Raw genomic sequence first — 16841 nt, forward strand, 5'->3', positions numbered from 1 at the left:
AACTGCACACTCTGGGGCGCGTCGCCCCAGCCTGAGTGCCCACCCGAGCTCACTCTGGCAGGTGCCAAGAACACCAAGGCTTGGGAGGCCTGGCTGGCCCAGGGTGTCCCCGGGACCCAGTGAGCGGTTCACACCCATCCCGAGGCTCAGAGCAATTCTCCGGAACCTAAAAACAATACTGACAACAACCAACCCACCGACCATGCTGAGCACAGGAGGCCTCCTGGCCAGGCGGGTCGCCTCCCCAGCCTCAAGGCAGCAACCTCAGGTTCAGACACCATGACTGCGGGCGTCCCGGAGAGAAAGCGCGGGCACAAACACAGGGACAGGCTGCTCTGACGGGAAAGGCTGACAGTAAGACGCACCCTCCTCTGGCAAGACAGGGCTCTTTGGGGGAGCGACACAGCAGTCTCCTCGTCTGTAAGAGGGGAACCACCTCTGCGGCACACCGGCCTCGTGGGGGCCAAGTACAAAGTCAACAGAGCTCAGCAAGGAACCGGTGTGGCCGGCCCAGCCACACCCACACGCCTGCACCCCAGTGGCCCGCCTCCGACACAGCCTGCTGCCCGTGCGGGACGTGCGGAAGACGGGCCCTGGGCTCCTGGTGTTGAGTCCGGGGAGGACACGGTTGATGCGTTATCACGGGGCTTCTGCTCTCATGGAATTGGGAGGAGAGTCAATACATAATTAGTTCTCCTGTAAATGACATCAAGAAGCTATTCTCACGGCACCAATGAACGTGCGCAAACGCTCGGGCACAGGCAGCTGCAGGTGTCAGAACCGCTTCCGAGGCAGGTCGGTGAGACTAACCCCGTGGACAAGGCCATCTCGGGACACCGACACTCCCACCACACCTAAGACACAGATTTGGGGGAAATAAAGTGGGAATCGGTCCCGTCCCTCCGTACATCAAGATAAGGTCCCAAGTGATTAAATATATAAATAAAAAACAAAACCATAAAAGTACCGCAAAAGACACAAACGACTACAAAACACAAAGAAAACACCGATTTGACTACATACAAATTAAAAACTTCTGCAACAAGTTATGTGAACAAACTCAAAAGGCATGACTGACAGGGGACACCTATACGTAACAAAACAGGCCTCTTCCCTCCTATGTAAACAGCTCTCCTGAATCAATAAAAAAGACAAACAGCCTAAAGAATAAGGTGCAGGAAGAGGCTGCTTATACAGAAACGTGGCTAATGGAACTTCTAAGGAAGCGCACAGTTTACAAACCTGCCCCCACTGCTCCCCCTTCACGTGAGCAGAGACTTAGGTCAGCACCAGCCGGCTCCAACCGGAGGCAGAGGCCCACTCAGGTGCCAAGCAGGAGCTCCCACGGGGCGGCGTCTTGAGAAAGCCATGAGGCGACGTCTACGGACGTTCATTGTCTTATAGGCTCCTTGTGTCCGATCCCCAGTCACCCCAGTCAGAGGCAGCACCAACACCTGGGGCCACACGCAGGGCCTTGGGATGCAGACCCGGGAGCAAAGGGGCCATGTAGCTCCCAAAACTGGTCACTGGTTTTTTAAATGTCTGTGCATCTGACTCAGCAATTCCACTGCTACATTTTTGTCTACAAAGACATTCACCGGCATCCAAAGATGGGGGACCCGACATCCCCTCACATGACAACCCCAACAGCCTTGCAGAGGAACGAGGTCGCCTCATGCTGATGGGCAACCAAGCCCGGCACTCAGCGAAGTGAGGGGCCGGGGCCGGCCATGCGTGCACACAGGGTGGAAACAAAACCTGTGGTGGGGACGGCCGCGGGGAGTCCCCGCACTGAGTCTCCACACTAGCGTGTGCCACGCCCCCAACCCACTAGGGAGGGCAGTGGCATGACACCTACTCTAGGAAGGGAGCCACTGGTGGGCGAGCGCCGTGGGCTCTCCCAGAGGGAGGGGACTGGCCCAGCACCAGGCGGCCAGAGATGCAGCCACGCAGGGAAGGCCCGTGCTCCGCACCACGCAAGGCTGGGGCAGGTGGTCACCTATGGATGGTGCAGCTAGATTTCCTTCCCTTCCTTTCTCTCTTTTCTTCATGACTTACACTGCACCCCCATAAGGAGACAGACTTTAAAAAAAAAAAAAAACAGCAAAGATACCAAAAAAAATTGGGGACAAATTGCTCTAATCAGAGACAAAGTGTGGGGAGCAGACTGGCAAGATTATTAACCAAAGAGACCGCGTCAACATATTTACAAAAGCACACCCACCAAGTTTTACTGCTAAAGCACCCTTTTTGTTAATGAAAAACCTCTCCCGTGATGAACTCCCAGAGGCCACAAACCGTTGTGTACGTCAAAAGGGCAGATTCAACACCCTTAGGACCAACTTCTAACATAAAGACGCAGGATAACCTGGCCGTCCCTGCTTTCAGAACTGAAGACCGATGGGCAGCCGGTGGTTTCGGTTCTGCAGCCGCAAAGGGGGCCCCGCCAGCCCGCCGGGCGGGACCAGGACCCAGGGGCAGAGGGGCTGGGGCTGTCTTGCCGTGCTCTCCTCGGGGCAGACCGTCCCACCCGCGGCGTGACCAGAGTACCTCCTGGCTGCTCTCCCGCAACCCCTCACCTCTGCCAAGCTGGCCCATCTCCATCACCAACTCCAGGCCACTGGCAGGAGGAACCAGGTGGGGGAAACCCTCCAGATAACAAGGCGCCAGAGGGACAGTGCGCAGGACGGCTGTATTCCAAGTATGGAGGCAAACAGCTCACAGCCACGGGCCCCTTTCTCTCAGGGAAGGAGGCCTACAGACAGCACCCCTACAGTCCAACCTGTGCCAGGCGGTGCCTCCGCCCTGGGACGCTCAGGCCGAGGTCAGTCTCCCTCAGGCAGGGGCTGGAGAGAGGGGACATCGGGCGAGCTGCCCCGAGGGCCACCCAAGCAGCGTGCACACAACATGCTCTGGCCTCCCCTCCACGGTGTACCAGGCACCGGCATGATCCTGAAGTGGGGCAAGGACAGGCCCTGCGGGGGGCTCCCCGCCAGAGACCGCACGCACCCTCCCTGACCGCGGCCTCCACCGAGCCCGCACAGCAGACGGGGGGAAGTCACGGGCAGACAGACAAGCGCAGGCCACGCTCAGGTTCAGCCATCCCACGTTTATGTGACAGGGCCTCCCTCTGAGCGGTAGGGACGTGAGGACCCATCAACTGGGAAGAGGCCAGGAGACCCCACCTCACAGATTTTGCCGAGCACCCTGCGGTGGGCCATGGAAAACAGCAGACAGGGTGCAGGTGCCCAAAGGGAGGCGGCTGCCGGGCCCGCGGGCACTGAGCCCCGATAGCGCAGGACCATGTGAAGGAATGGCCTCCTCGCAGCCACCAAGGACACGAGTGACAGCACACGGCCACGGCGGGGGCTGCTGCCGGGCTCCACGTGCAGCAGAAAGGCGCCGAGAACCTCAAATAGCTCCCTGCCACCGCGTCCAGAGGGCCGGGGTTAGAAACAGCAGCCACGTGCTCAGCAGCATCTCCCAACCCGCCCTCTCCAGCCCCTGACACAGCTGTACCCCAGGGGGAGCGGCACCCTTCGTGACCCAATGACCCCCACACGGCCATACAACCCCACACGCCCGATCGGGTCCAAAGACCACCGCTGGTGGGCAGCACTGTAAAGACAGCGGCCCTCCGCGGAAGGAAGGTTCTGGAGTGGCGGGAGAGGAGCGAAGGCTCTCAGGAGCACCCAAGGACCTGCCTGCAACTGGGCCCAGCTCTGCTGACGAAGAGCCCCAGGACACAATTCCAGAAATCCCCACGCCCACGGCAGACAGCCCTGAGGGGCACCATCCCTCCACACAGGCTGGCCACCTCTCTGCATGGCCAGGAAGGCCTCCCGCTTGTGTGCGGACAACCGGACAAAGGCATCCCGCCAACCTCACAGGGGGCACCCAGGACCATCCCCAGATAGACATTCCCCCAGGAAGCCTGCCCCGCGAGGTGGGGACCCTGTCCGGACAAAGAGCAGCAAGGCAAGCTCGGCCGAGGGGCCCGCTGGCCCCTTCCTGACATGGGCCAGGCAACATCAGCTCTAACCAAGTCAGTCTGTGTGCATGGGGAGGTCACTCAGGGAGGTCACAAATGCAACACCCCACACAGGGACAGAGGGACAGCGGTCCCTGGCGGCAGATGTAGACTTGAGTCTTTCCTGTAATACACGGTACTTTTCCGATCACGAAGCGCTACCTTTCACAAAAGCAGTTTCAGGGGGAAGCAAGCCCCTACCTTCCAACCCTCGGCCAGGGCTCGGCACGGACGCTCGGTGTGGACTCGGGGCATCCGTTCACGCGTCGGCCTGGCTTCCGTGGAGCCAACGGCTCGAAGAACAGGACGAAGGAGCGCCATCCACAGCCCGGCCCCTCCTGCTCCCCTCAGACCCCAGAGCAGGCCCAGATCTGCTTCCTCCCCCCACCTCTCATTGCCCCCGCCTCCGGTGCGTGGAGAGGTCCGCCGCAGCAAGACGCTGGCCCCCGAACGGCTGCACCCCACCACCTGCCTACGTGTCTAAGAAGTCCTAAGAAGGTTCAATCCAACAAGCTACTTCGGTCTGATGAACACTCAGCCCGCCATGCTGCCAACGGGCGCCACTACCACAGGCTCCAGGAGAGAGGAGGCGGGGTCACCATGAGCCTCCTTGTCACCTGCGGGGGCCACGCTCTACAATCAGAGCTCTGCAAGGATGAACTCACAGGGCCCCCAGCAGCCCCTCTTGCAGATGAGGGAGCCAGTCACAGACGGCCTCCGGCCACCAGCGAGAAAGCGGCAGGCAGGATGTGACCCGGCAGACTGGCTCCTGACCACCTGCCAAGACAGCAGAGGGAGTTTCTGAAGCACGTGCTGCCCGGGACAAACACTCCGGCGCTACAGACGGCTCACTAGACGAAAACCACCAACACCGACCTGAGGCCGTGCGGAAACGCTCCTGGGCAGGGCCGGCCGTGGGCCACAGCAGGCCAACCCCGCAGCACGCCCCCCGCACGCCCACCCACGAGAACGCCAGGCTAAGAGGACAGCAATCCACAGCTCCCCGAGTGGAAGAGCTCAGCCCCCCGATCCCCCAGGACGACAAAGAGCATCCGACACGGGCGGGTCCTTGCGCCAGCACTGCTCCTTCCACAGGAAGCAGCTCGGTGCCGGTCGGGGTGGGACGAGTACAGAGCTATCGAGGGTCCCAGGCAAGTGCAGGCACCGCCCCTCACCAGTGCCGTGTGCAAGCGCCCCCGGGGCTTGCGGCTGACCCAGACTAGACCCGGGCCCTCAGCCAGCAGGCACACCAAGGCCCTGCAGCGTGGCTCCTCCTCGTGGCCTGGCTGTGGAGTGGGGTGTGGCCCCTCGGTCCTGGTCCTCTTTCCCACGGACAGGCGGGACCTCGGACCTCAGTCCTGCAGGGTGGCTGCCCGGTTCACTGCAACGGTCCCCCTTCGTTGTGCTGGGGGTGGACACAGCTGCGCACTGACTTACCTGAGTCTACCCCGAGCCAAGCCAGAGACCGCTCACGGGAGGGTGGAGGGGCTCCTTGCTCAGAGGGGCTGTGACCATCCTCGGAGCCCTGGACCCGGTGAGAGTCGTGACCGGCGGGGCCTATACCCTGCCGCGGCTCACGCTGACCCGTGGAGCCCAGGCATGCCGGGGGTGTCCCACGTGGGCTGGGCAGCCCTGCTGGCATTTGGATCACCAGTGCTGGGCAACATCGGGGGGAAGGGCTGGGCTGAGGCTCTGAGAGAGGGACCCCAAGAGAAGGCCTGGAGCTGGGCAGGGAGAACCCTGGCAGGAGGGACGCTCCAGCCTCCCAGGGTCTGGCCGGGGCCTGCCCGCTGCTCACTGAGCCCGTGCCTGGCGGGCTTCGGCGTTCAGCAGACGCTCACCACACTACGCCTACCCTGCTCTGGTCCAGCAGAGACACCTCCAAGCACCAGGCCCCCCACCTGCACGGATCTCAGCCCCCACGGCGCTCAGGGTGGGTGGGACGGGCACGGAGGCTCTCGCTGCTCGGCCTGACACAGCCGCGTTCCCCAAGCACAGGAGCTGGATGGGCGGAGGACGAGCTGCGGCCACTCTGGGGTGCTGCTGTGCCCCCCACTCCTCGGCACCTCATCCCTCTCAGCACACGCTGCGCACACAAGTCCTTGCACGGCCAGGCCACGCCCCCCACGGGCATCGGCCAGGTCCTCCCGTGGCTGGCCTCCCACGAAGAGCCCGTCCAGAGACGGGAAGAAGGTACCAGAAATGAAGCGGCTTTGGCTTGTCCCAAAGTGGGGAGGAAGGACAAAGTACACCCACGCTCCTCCTCCCAAATCCCTGACGACAGAGGGAGCAGGAAGCAGGCCCCGTGCCCCAAGGCCTCGCACCCAGGCCCTCTCAAGACCATCCGGGGAGGGCCCTTCCAGGCCACCTCCTTGACCTCGCCCTTCCCTGCTTCCTGTCGTTAAAAAGAACAGGCTGGAGGCAGACGGAGGCGAGAACAGCCGACAGGGGGCCCCTTCCTGCCCCACCACGTGAAACTGCGGGCCAGCCACCCTCCAGCAGCCAGCAGGCCCAGAGCAGAAGACCGTGCCTCCCAGTCGTCCGCCTGCTCCGTGCACAGACCTTCGGGCCCTGCAGGTCAGGACGCCCCTGAAGGCAGGGGGCGCGCTCCCTGGGGTGGGTGGAGGCGCTCCCGCCCAGGGCCTACACCCCCAACAAGGAACCAAAGAAACGCCTAGGCGACAGCAAAGGGGCTCACAGCCAGCAGCCTGCAGCCACCGCCAGCGGGCGGACAGCGTGCACCGCCTACTGAAGAGCTCCGGGGTGCCTCCACTGTGGGCTTCAAGACGGCACGAAGGCCACGAGGGAACCAGACACCCCCTCAGCCAAAGCAGCCCCCAGGCGGCCACCAGCAAGGCCCCCACGTTCCTGGCCTGGGCCCAGGCCCAGAGAGCAAGAACCCCCTCTCCTTGCACGTTTCACATTCGAGGTGGTGCGGGGAGAAGCCATGAAACTTTCTGGGTGGGTTTTGTCACACCCTCCCTCACACTAGAGAAGGAGGGAAAAGTCTTCGGAGGGGGAGCTTTACAAACTCCCTGAAGACGGAGCCTGGAAAGCCCTGGGAATCCGTGCTGGGCGCTCCTCGCCCCTCGGCAGGACCGGCCTCTCGGAATCCAGAATCCGGAATCCGGAATCCGGGCTTGGCCTGAAAAGAGACGCAGCTCTGCCGCCCTCTGCTGAACAGGCTTCAGGCCTGCACCTGCTCCCAACTGAAAGCCAAGGTCACAGCACTGCAGCCACGGAGCCAGAAGACGAAGAGGACGGGCACACGTGCTCCGTGTGGGCTTCCCCTGCTCCGGGGGTCCCCGCAGCAACGTCCCTCCACCGCAGCCCGGGGCCGGCCTGGTCCCAGCGCCACCTCCCTACCCTCTCCCGCCACAGACTCGTCAGCCCCCAGAGTGCCTCCTGGCAGCCTGCGCGCCGGCCCAGCGTGTCCACCGTGCTCGGCAGTGATGCTGACATTCTCCCCTCCCACAGCCCTGGCCAGGCCCATCCTCCTCCAGGCCTGCCCCAGCCTGCCTGCCTCGCTGGGCTTGAGTCCCGGGGCCGGCACTGCCCGGCTCAGGCCCCGGACCGAGTACTGGCCCGACACCCTGGGTGCTTGTGTGAGAACACACTGCACTTGTCTCCTGCGACTCTGCAGCACAGAGAACGACACAGCTAGAAACAGGAAGGGCACAGGGTGTCCCGTGGCAGGGAAGGACGCGGGAGCTGGACGCTCACCCTAGACCTGCCCTGGGCCCTCCAAGATGGATGCAGAGGAGCTTCGAAGCCACTTCACACCCAGACCCACGAGCCCACAGACCCCGACCCCCAGGGCAGAGCCGAGTTCCACCGGGGATGGGGGATGGGAGATGGGGGGGGGGGGCCGTCTGCAGCAGGAACTAGGGGTGGCCTCTGGCTCTACACCACATCCTCCTGCCCCCACGGGGCGCCACAGGGGCCACAGGCCACCACACAGAGTCCAGGGGGTCCCCCACAGGGAGCTCAGCACCCCTGCCTGGAATGGAAGGTGGGCCCAAGGAGGGACAGACTCGGCTCCCCGGCCAGCAAGGCTCCCAAAAGCTCTACGTACAAACAGGAAAGACGCCACCAGCAAAGCACCCACGGGGCCAAACAGGCCCCTTAGTGTGAGCACAAGTCCGCACAAGGGGAGGAGGAGCACGGGTGTGCATGTGGGGCAAGGGGGGCCACAGGCGTGCACGTGGTGGGGACGTACAACAGGCATCTGTCCGCGCCAGGGGACGGACCTACAGGCAGGCCAGGGCTCCTCCCCGAGCAGGCTCGGCCGCCTCCGGACCACACACCCCTGCACGGGGTGGCCTCATGGCCAGAGGCAGACAGCAGTTCTATTTGTGACTCAGCTCAGGGTGAGGACTCTGGGAGAGACGCGTCTGCGCTAATCCAGGCCGGCAGACACCCTCGGCCTCACGACCCAGCAGGTGACTGAGCCGCAGCTGAGTCCTCAGATGCCACCTTCCACAGGGCCCGCACCTGCCCCGGGCCAGCAGCCCCAGCTCACACCCGGGGAGCCACGCGGCCCATCGTCTCCCCGTGGGACCCAGGGCACCGGCCGGAGGGGAGGCGAGGTGACCCAGGCCAAGGTGGAAGAGCCGCTGGCAAAGAGGGAGGCGCGGTGGGGAGAGGCTGGAACACTGCCACCTGTCACCAGAGGCGGCCGGACACCGCGGGCCAGCAGGGAGGAGCTGTGCCTTCTGCAGCGTTGAGCCAGGCACGGACTAAAACCAAGCGGGGTGTCAAACACCTCCCGCCTGCTAACCCACCCTCACCAAAACAGGCCAAACAGGACAAAAACAGTACTACGTGTCCCGTCTGCAGATAAGCAACCGAGGCCCAGAGCAGACCCAGTGCCCCCGCTGAGAGCTGCCAGCTCTCCAGGCTCCGGAGCCCACGCTCCGAACCCTCAGCAGCCCCGCCCCAGGCTACCTGCCCACCTCAGGGTCCCCAGGATCCCTGCCTCCCCCTGAGGCCCTCACGGCTCTGCCCAACACACCCCATGCTTTGAGCTCCACACCCACAGTCCAGGCCCTCTCCTTCTGTAAATGTTTAATTTTCTGTATATTTTTAGGACATTTTGATACCCTAAAAATACACCTTTCTGGCTGGGGGCTAGCCAATTCCCATCTTCAGCCTCCTAACCACGCTGGCACGTCTGCCCACGTGGCCCTGGGTGCTGTGTCCCCGTCTCCAGGACCTGAGAGTATAACACAATCCTAACCATGCTGGTGCGTCCACCCATGTGGCCCTGGGTGCTGTGTCCCCCTCTCCAGGACCTGACAGTACAGCACAATCTTTCCTGAGCTGCTCTCATCTCTTCTTGTGACCACAACTGACTGCCCAGCTCATAAAGAAAACAAAGTACTTTCCTTCCTTCTCTCCTCCCCTCCTCCTGGCCACCTCCCTTATGGTTTTCAGGTCCCCATCACCCAGACTCCTAGTGTTCCCTTTGCTGAAAGTAACATCTTGCTCTTTCTGGGTGGCTGTGCTCCCTGAGCAGCCGATGCCACCTACGGTGGTCCGGAATGTTCTAAAAAGCCCTCAGACTCAGTGCAAAGGCAAGAGGTAACCGAGTTCTGTCTGCTGAGCAGAAGACTTGCTCAGTGAGTGCAAGGTCCCAGATCTGCCAGCAGGTCAGCTAACACACCAAGGTGCTGCCGTGGCAGGGGCTCCCACGGAGGCCCCCACAGGACTGCAGTGGCTGCTAGGACCCAATCAGGAGATGGCAGGGACTTGGCCATACATAGCCAGTAACCGGGAGGACCAGTCTGGGATCCAGGATCTTCAAGAGGAGACCAGAAAAGACGGGAGGGGCTTCTGAGCTCCTATAATGGCCAAGCGGGAGCCACTAGGCTACTGGTCGGTATGCACTGGAGAGTGATGAAAACCACGTTCAACAGGGCTGGGTGGGGTCCCAGGGCCGCTGGTGCTGGCTGCGGATACCCCTAAGGTGGGAACTCAGCCTCAGCCGGTCTCCCGTGCAGGAGAGGCGGGGAGGGGAGGGAGGAGAGAAGTGGGGAGAGGGGAGCGGACCGTGCCCTGCAGGGAACCGGGCCAGCAGTGCCAGAGGGAGGCCCTGCCGTCACCCCACTCCCAGGTGGGGCCACATCATCTGAGCTCAGCAAAGGGAGAGTCCAGCCCCTACACTGTCACACCCCCCCACCCTGCACCATCCGTGAAGGGGACAAGGTGCACCGGCCCCTCAGACACGGGAGCGCTGCCTGGCCAGCACGGCTAACGGAGCCCCACGCAACTCCTAGGCAGGCCGCGGGGCACACCTGCCCAGCAAATGCCACGCTCACCTGACAGACCAAGTGAACAGATGCTCCAAAATCCAGCAGCCAACGATGCGGATCATCAGGGTCCCATGCCGGTCTACACCTGCACTAACGCTCCGTCCCCTCTACTCCCTGTGAACCTTCAGGGCACAGGCGTACAGACGGCTTCTCCCACTCTCTGCCCTGGGTCTCCACCTGGGGCCGGCCCCTCACAGAGACCCCGCTACAGGCAGGCCGGGAGCAGGCGCAGGACTCGGGGTCCCAGCGCCCAGACAGCCCGGCTGACCTCTCCCCCGCAGCGCCCACCTCTCAGGGAGGTAGGAATCTGTGTGCCCCGCGCTTCAGTGGACACGGCTCCCACTGAGATGTCGGTCAGCTGCCACAGGAACAAAAGCCACACACTCCACGGCTACTTTTCGCCACACCTCTGGGTGGAAGGGAGACGTCAAAGGGCCACGGCAAGTGGCAAGAGCCTGGCGCTCATCAGACAGCAGATCTGTCCGGGCTCGGTCACTCCAGGCTGAGCCTCTGCTACCTTGGGCTGCGCACAGCCACAGCTATGCAGCCACAAACACGACACTCGCTCACAAGGACCACCGTGTGGAGCAAACGAGAAGGTGAGAGCGTGGGCCAAGCAGCCCCGTCCCCCGCCTGGCCGCCCGCCCACTCGGCAGAGCGCTCGGCCGGTGCAGGGAGAGACCCGGTGCCCCAAGAGGCAGGCGGCACGCCGGCCCAGCCCATACGACCAAACAGGCAGAGCCCATCCCAGGGCAGAAGACCAACAGCTTCACGACCACTGGGGGAGGTGGGACAGGGTGGAGGAGAGGCCACAGGGTGGCATGCGGGGGAAGACATCTGTCAGCTCTGGAGGAGTAACTTCAATTTAAAAAAACTCCTGAAGACGGGGCACCTGGGTGGCTCAGCCAGTTAAGCATCCGACGCCTGACCTTGGCTCGAATCATGATTTCACGGTTCCGGAGTTCGAGCTCCACGATGACAGTGTGGAGCCTGCTTGGGATCCTCTCTCTCTCCCTCTCTTTCTGCCCCTCCCCTGCTTGCGCTCTCTCTCTCAAAAGTAAACAAACATTAAAAAAAAAGTTTTAGGGGCGCCCGGGTGGCTCAGTCGGTTGAGCGTCCGACTTCAGCTCGGGTCATGATTTCGCAGCTAGTGAGTTCAAGCCCCACGTCGGGCTCTGTGCTGACAGCTCAGAGCCTGGAGCCTGTTTCGGATTCTGTGTCTCCCTCTCTCTCTGTCCCAACTCACTGGCATTCTGTCTCTGTCTCTCTCAAAAATAAACATTAAAAAAAAAAAATTTAAAAACAAAAAAAATAAAAAAAAAATTTAATAAAAAATAATAACTATATAAATAAAGAAACAAGCAACGTATAGGTTAACCTGAAATTTGCCCCAGCCCACACATGAGCACATTAAACCCAGCCTGGCACGGTGCTACAAACACCCAGACCTTAGCCGCACATTCTCACCTCTCCTGATGGAAGCAACGCTCCTCGTGTCTGGGTCCAGCTTCTGCACCAAGGCACTGGGGTCTATCTTGGTCCCGGCAAAAACATCAGTGTTCATGAAAGCCCATTCCTAAGAAGGAAAGAAGACGTGAGACTTCCCTGTGGCTCCAGAATGCAAACGTAAGGCCGCACACAAAGCAGGGGGAGCCCTCAAGGCTGGGCCAGCTCCTGCTCAGAGGGCCTGGGGGAGGTAACCCTTGCCCCCCCCCCCCCCCCCCCCCCGCCGCCGAAGCTGAGCCCGGCCAGTGGGGGCTCAGACCCTGGGGCCCTAAGGCAGCACGTCTTCCTGTCCCCCTCAAACCACCAAGTGGCTTGGCTCTTGGAGTGCAGACTGTCTCAGACCAGACTCAGGACTGGCAGCGACTAGAAACACGAGCTCCACGTTTAGAAGCACTGGGACAGGAAGCAGATTCCCTTCCGAACCTGCGCCACCTCGTTCTTCCACAGCACTCTCCCCTGTTTCACAGCCACTGCTCCCCCTCAATCGTCTCCCCCCAGGTCAGCTTCCGACACACGATCAGCCCCACACGGAGACTTCAAAACCCTCCCAGTCACTGCCAGTCACACTCTGCTGAGCCCACCTCCCAGGCCCACCTGACTCATTTCGGGTCCCAGCTCCAGGACAGGGACCCCAGAGGGACTGGAGCACTGACGTCCAGGGGAGTCACAGACCAAGACAGGACTGGGGTGAGGCAGAAACTGGCCCAAGGTGTGGGCCTGGCCTGCAGCCCGGAGCTCGCACAGAACACCTGCGAGAGAAGCCCAGACTCGCTCCTCGGGAGTTCTCAGGGTGGGAGGGAAAGTCAGTAAATAAGAGACAGAAAACTCACAGGGGCAATGCTGGAGCCTAGGGGGGGCTGGGAGCACCAAGCAGGGAAGGCCAGCGTGGCAGAGTCCTCCCGCCAAGGAGGAGCCACAGGAGACCAGGGGCAGGGTGCACGCCGGGCCGCCCACGTTAGTGTGCACACGGCCAATCCCCGCTTCTTTCTGCACAGCCATTCAGACCCCGTTCACAGCGGTACTCCACATCCAACTGCTTCAAGGTTTCAGAACTCAACACGACAGGTGTCGATGCTGCGTTGTTCCAACGTCTTCGGAGGACCACAGTGTCGTTACGCTAGGAACTAGGAGTCTACCTACTCCGTATTGGAGCTCAACAGCTATCCCCTTCGTTCTACAAGTTCCATCAGTTGCTTCTCTCTTCTCGTCTGCCTAGTCTCGACGTTTTCTTTCCTCACTTCTCTTACTTCTACACTTTGAACGTACTTATTTCACAGTCTCCATCTGATAATTCCACTTTCTGCCCTCACGGCATCTAATTCTGATGCCGACTCTCACTCACGGTGGGCTGTTTCCCTCGAACTCTGGCTGTGTCCTGAGCTCAGGAGGATTTTGCCCACCGTGAGAATCCCACCCGGCCTGGCCGGCACAGGGATTAAGAGCCAGGGTTATATGGAACCTCTGCCAGATGGGCAGGGAGAGGGGTGTGGCAGGCTGTCTCCCAACAACCATCTAACTGAAGAAAACTAAAAATCTCATCAAGAACAGAAAGAATCTATTGGGGCGCCCGGGTGGCTCAGTGACTTAGGCATCCAGCTCTTGATTTCGGCTCAGGTCATGATCTCAGGATCGTGGGATCGAGCCCCATGTCAGGCTCTGTGCTGAGCATGGAGTCTGCCTGTGATTCTCTCTCCCTCTCTCTACCCCGCCTCCCCCCATACCCCCCATCCTGCTCTCTCTCAAAATAAATAAACATTAAAAAAAAAAAAAGGGAACAGAATCTATGGCTTAAGAGCTATGCCCTGTTATCCACCCCCACCTTACAGAAACTCCCTTGGGAGCTCTACTCCTGGCTCCCCAGCTCCCAGCTGCCAACGATCCCCCCACCTTGTGCCACAGGCACTAGTCCAAGAAGGTGAGCCAGACGGTGGGGATCCCTTCTCCTGCCCCGCCCCCACCTGTTGGACAGAAGCACCACCTGAGGCAGGGAAGGCTGGGAACAGCAATCCTCACCCCTCATCCCAGCTTCTCTAGGCCACAGGTACTAACAAGCCAAGAAGATGACGAGGGGCCGCCCCCCGGCGCCCACTTGTAGACAGGGGTGTCAACAGGGAGAAGCTGAGGCTGTCCCTGCCCCCCTCCTCGTGTGGGCACAGAGGTCCTGCCAGAGGCGGGACTTTATCTGGAATGCACCGTGGGGACTCACAAGTCTAGGGAGTCGTTGAAAACGCTGGCGATCCAGGCAGACGGTGGGGGTGTCCGTAGCTCCAAAACACCAGCAGCAACAAGGTAAGAACACAGCAGCGCAAGCGGAAGTTCAGCAGAGGCCACATCAGAAAGAGAGGCAAGCGCCCTGTGGGCAACGGTCAACGCTGGAGGCCCAGGCTGCCCCTCAAGGGCAATCAGAACCATATGGGGCACACGAGAAAGTGCTCCCCAAACCAAACACAACACGGGGCAGAGGCCGACCGGCACAGGGGCCTAGGCGCAGCCTCCGAGCAGACACTGGCTCGGCAACAAGCCGCTGTGGCCCAGGGGCAACTCCCAGCGGCAGCAGCTGGAGGCTGCACGAAGCTCAAGGCTGTGCGGGGCCAGGAGTATCACAGCGAGTCTCCAAGCTGCTAGTCCCTGCTGGGAAGCGGATCAAAAATGTAAACTCCCTGAACTGTGACCGCAGCCCAGAGCCACACGCGTACATCCAGTGGTAAGAAGCAAACACCTAATGGGACACGGGGGCTCAAGCACAATCTTGGACCAGTAAGCGGCTCAGACAAACCCACCTGGTCAGGCTAAAAGATAAAAACAAAAGAGCATAAGCAGGGAGATGAGAGGCTGCACGCAGACCTCACATAGTCCAGAGCCAGGCCAATAAACAAGTAAAACGACCAGGCAACACCCCCCTCCCCCCCATCCCCGCCCAGTGCTAGGATACATCACTACCAAGATTAATAAAGGGAGTCAGGGGACCAGCAGGGGGAGCTGCAGCCCTACTCAAGGTCAACTTGCAGGTCCAATGGGAAGAGACAGACTTGACCTTAGACCTTGCAGGTGGATAGCCTCTCCTATCCCAGCTGGAGGAAGAAAGGATTTCCGTACCCCCACCCCGCCCCCACCACAACTCAGCCAACAAGAAGCGGAAGGAAGCAGAGAAAAAGAACAGAGCCCTAGGAAAGGAAATACGAAAGAAGAAGCCTTACAGAAAAATGAAGAGAAACAGCCTCGCAGGAAAACGAATGGTCTTAGAGCACCATACTCATGCCTACGGGTGTCCCCGGTAAGTACCAGAGAGACAGAGAGGCAGAAAAATATCCAAAGAAATAATAGCTGAAAACTTGCTGAATCTGAGCAAAACACTAACTGAAACGTGCAAGAAGCTCAAAGACTCCAAGTAGGATAAAGAAACTCCACACAGAGTAAGTACAAAGAGAACTACACTGAGACACGTCAGAGTCACGTTTACAGGCAACGAGAACCACCCCCGACCTACAGGGAACCCCAATACGACGGACAGCTGACCTCACACACAATGGAGACCAGAACATGTGGGATCACATTTCAGTGTGCGGAAAGACGAAAGTCAGCCAAGAATCTTACATCCACCAAAACCATCTTTCAAAAATGAACGTAAAATAAAGAGAATCCCACATAAACCGAAGCCGAGACCATCTGTCGCTAGCGGACCTGCCTTCTGAGAAACGTTAAGGAAGTGTTTTAGGCTGAAAAGGAATGTTACCAGACAACAATCCAAAACAAAACAAGAAGCCTGTTAAAGGTAAACATATAGCTAATTACAAAAGATAACCGTAAGAACCTAAGGTCGGGTTGTAACACGTACAGACACAGCCTGCAGAACAGGAGCAGCACAGCAAGGGGATGAGAGGGAGGCAGTTACACAGCATGAAGGTCCTACCTTTCTCTGCACCGAAAACAGAAACACCCATAACATAAGCCCCACATCAATTGCTAAAGGACATGAAGCGCAAAGGTTCTTTTCGTGACCAAACTCTGCTTAACCCCCCCCAGTCCCCATGCAGTCTTGTCTGCGGTGCTCCGCAAGCCCCTCAGTTGACTTTTCACAATACCAAAAGCACGAGCAACAAAAGAAAAGAAGCTGGACCTTGTAAAAAATGAAAACTTGTGCTTCCAAGGATAATACCAAAAAAGAAAATAAAAAAAGACACCACCTCACAGAACTAGAAAAAAGTATATGCAGAGCACATACATCTGGTAGGTGTTTAGCATCCAGAATATAGAAAGAACTCTCGCAACTCAACAACGAAACACACAATTTCAAAATGGGCAAAGGACTTGAACAGACATTTCTCCAAAAAAAGATCTACAAATAGACAACAAGCTCATGAAAAGATGATCAACGTTATCGGCCCTTAGGGAAATGCAAGTCAAAGCCATGAAATACCACCTCGCGTCCATCAGAATGGCCGTCATCAAAAGCATAGCCAATAACAAGTACTGGTAAGGATTCAGAGGAAGTGAAACCCTCATGTTACTGAAGAGAATGTAAAACGGGGCAGCCACTGTGTTAAACACAAAGTTCCATGCGACCCAGCAATTCCACTCCCAATGTCCACGGCAGTATCGTCCACGATGGCCCCAAATTAGAAACCACCTTTCCACCAACTTGGGAACGATGAAGAGAACGTGGTGTGGCGGAGTAGCAACCATACAATGGGGTGTTTTCACCCATAAGAATGAAACATAAACACACTGCTCTAGAAATAAGGACGAGCCTCAGAAAAAACTACCTGAAAGAAGCCAGACACACAAGGCCACAGCCGGTACTACACCATATACGAAAAGTCAGCGCAGTCAAACCTGCACACAACGGATGCCACCCGCAGCGGCCGCTCAGGAGTCCAGACTCAGCCAGGGCAGTGGCCACATTCTCCTCCCCGACACTGGCCCTGGGAGCCAGCATTCACGTGTCAACCGCGCTCAGGAGCCCCGTGGACACCCACGCACACAAAACGGAT

At 59.5% G+C, this 16841-nt stretch overlaps 1 protein-coding gene across 3 annotated transcripts in view; it reads right to left on the reverse strand.

Annotated features, from left to right (window-relative positions):
- SLX9 (SLX9 ribosome biogenesis factor) overlaps positions 1–16841 on the reverse strand; it is a 35896-nt gene that overhangs the window by 18007 nt on the left and 1048 nt on the right. Inside the window, exons 1-2 of one of the 3 annotated variants that reach the window (XM_078452678.2) lie at positions 16684–16774; positions 11812–11920 (exon numbers count right to left, since the gene is read on the reverse strand). In XM_078452678.2, coding sequence (XP_078308804.2) covers positions 11812–11908 — 97 coding nt within the window. In that variant the 5' untranslated portion in view covers positions 11909–11920; positions 16684–16774. Of the gene's footprint in view, positions 1–11811; positions 11921–14056; positions 14193–16683; positions 16775–16841 lie in introns of those variants that run through there. The other 2 variants (XM_078452679.2, XM_078452677.2) reach the window with 2 other exon arrangements.

This window comes from Panthera onca, chromosome C2, assembly GCF_046562875.1.
Source record: "Panthera onca isolate mPanOnc1 chromosome C2, mPanOnc1 haplotype 2, whole genome shotgun sequence".
NCBI classification, from domain to species: Eukaryota; Metazoa; Chordata; class Mammalia; order Carnivora; family Felidae; genus Panthera; species Panthera onca.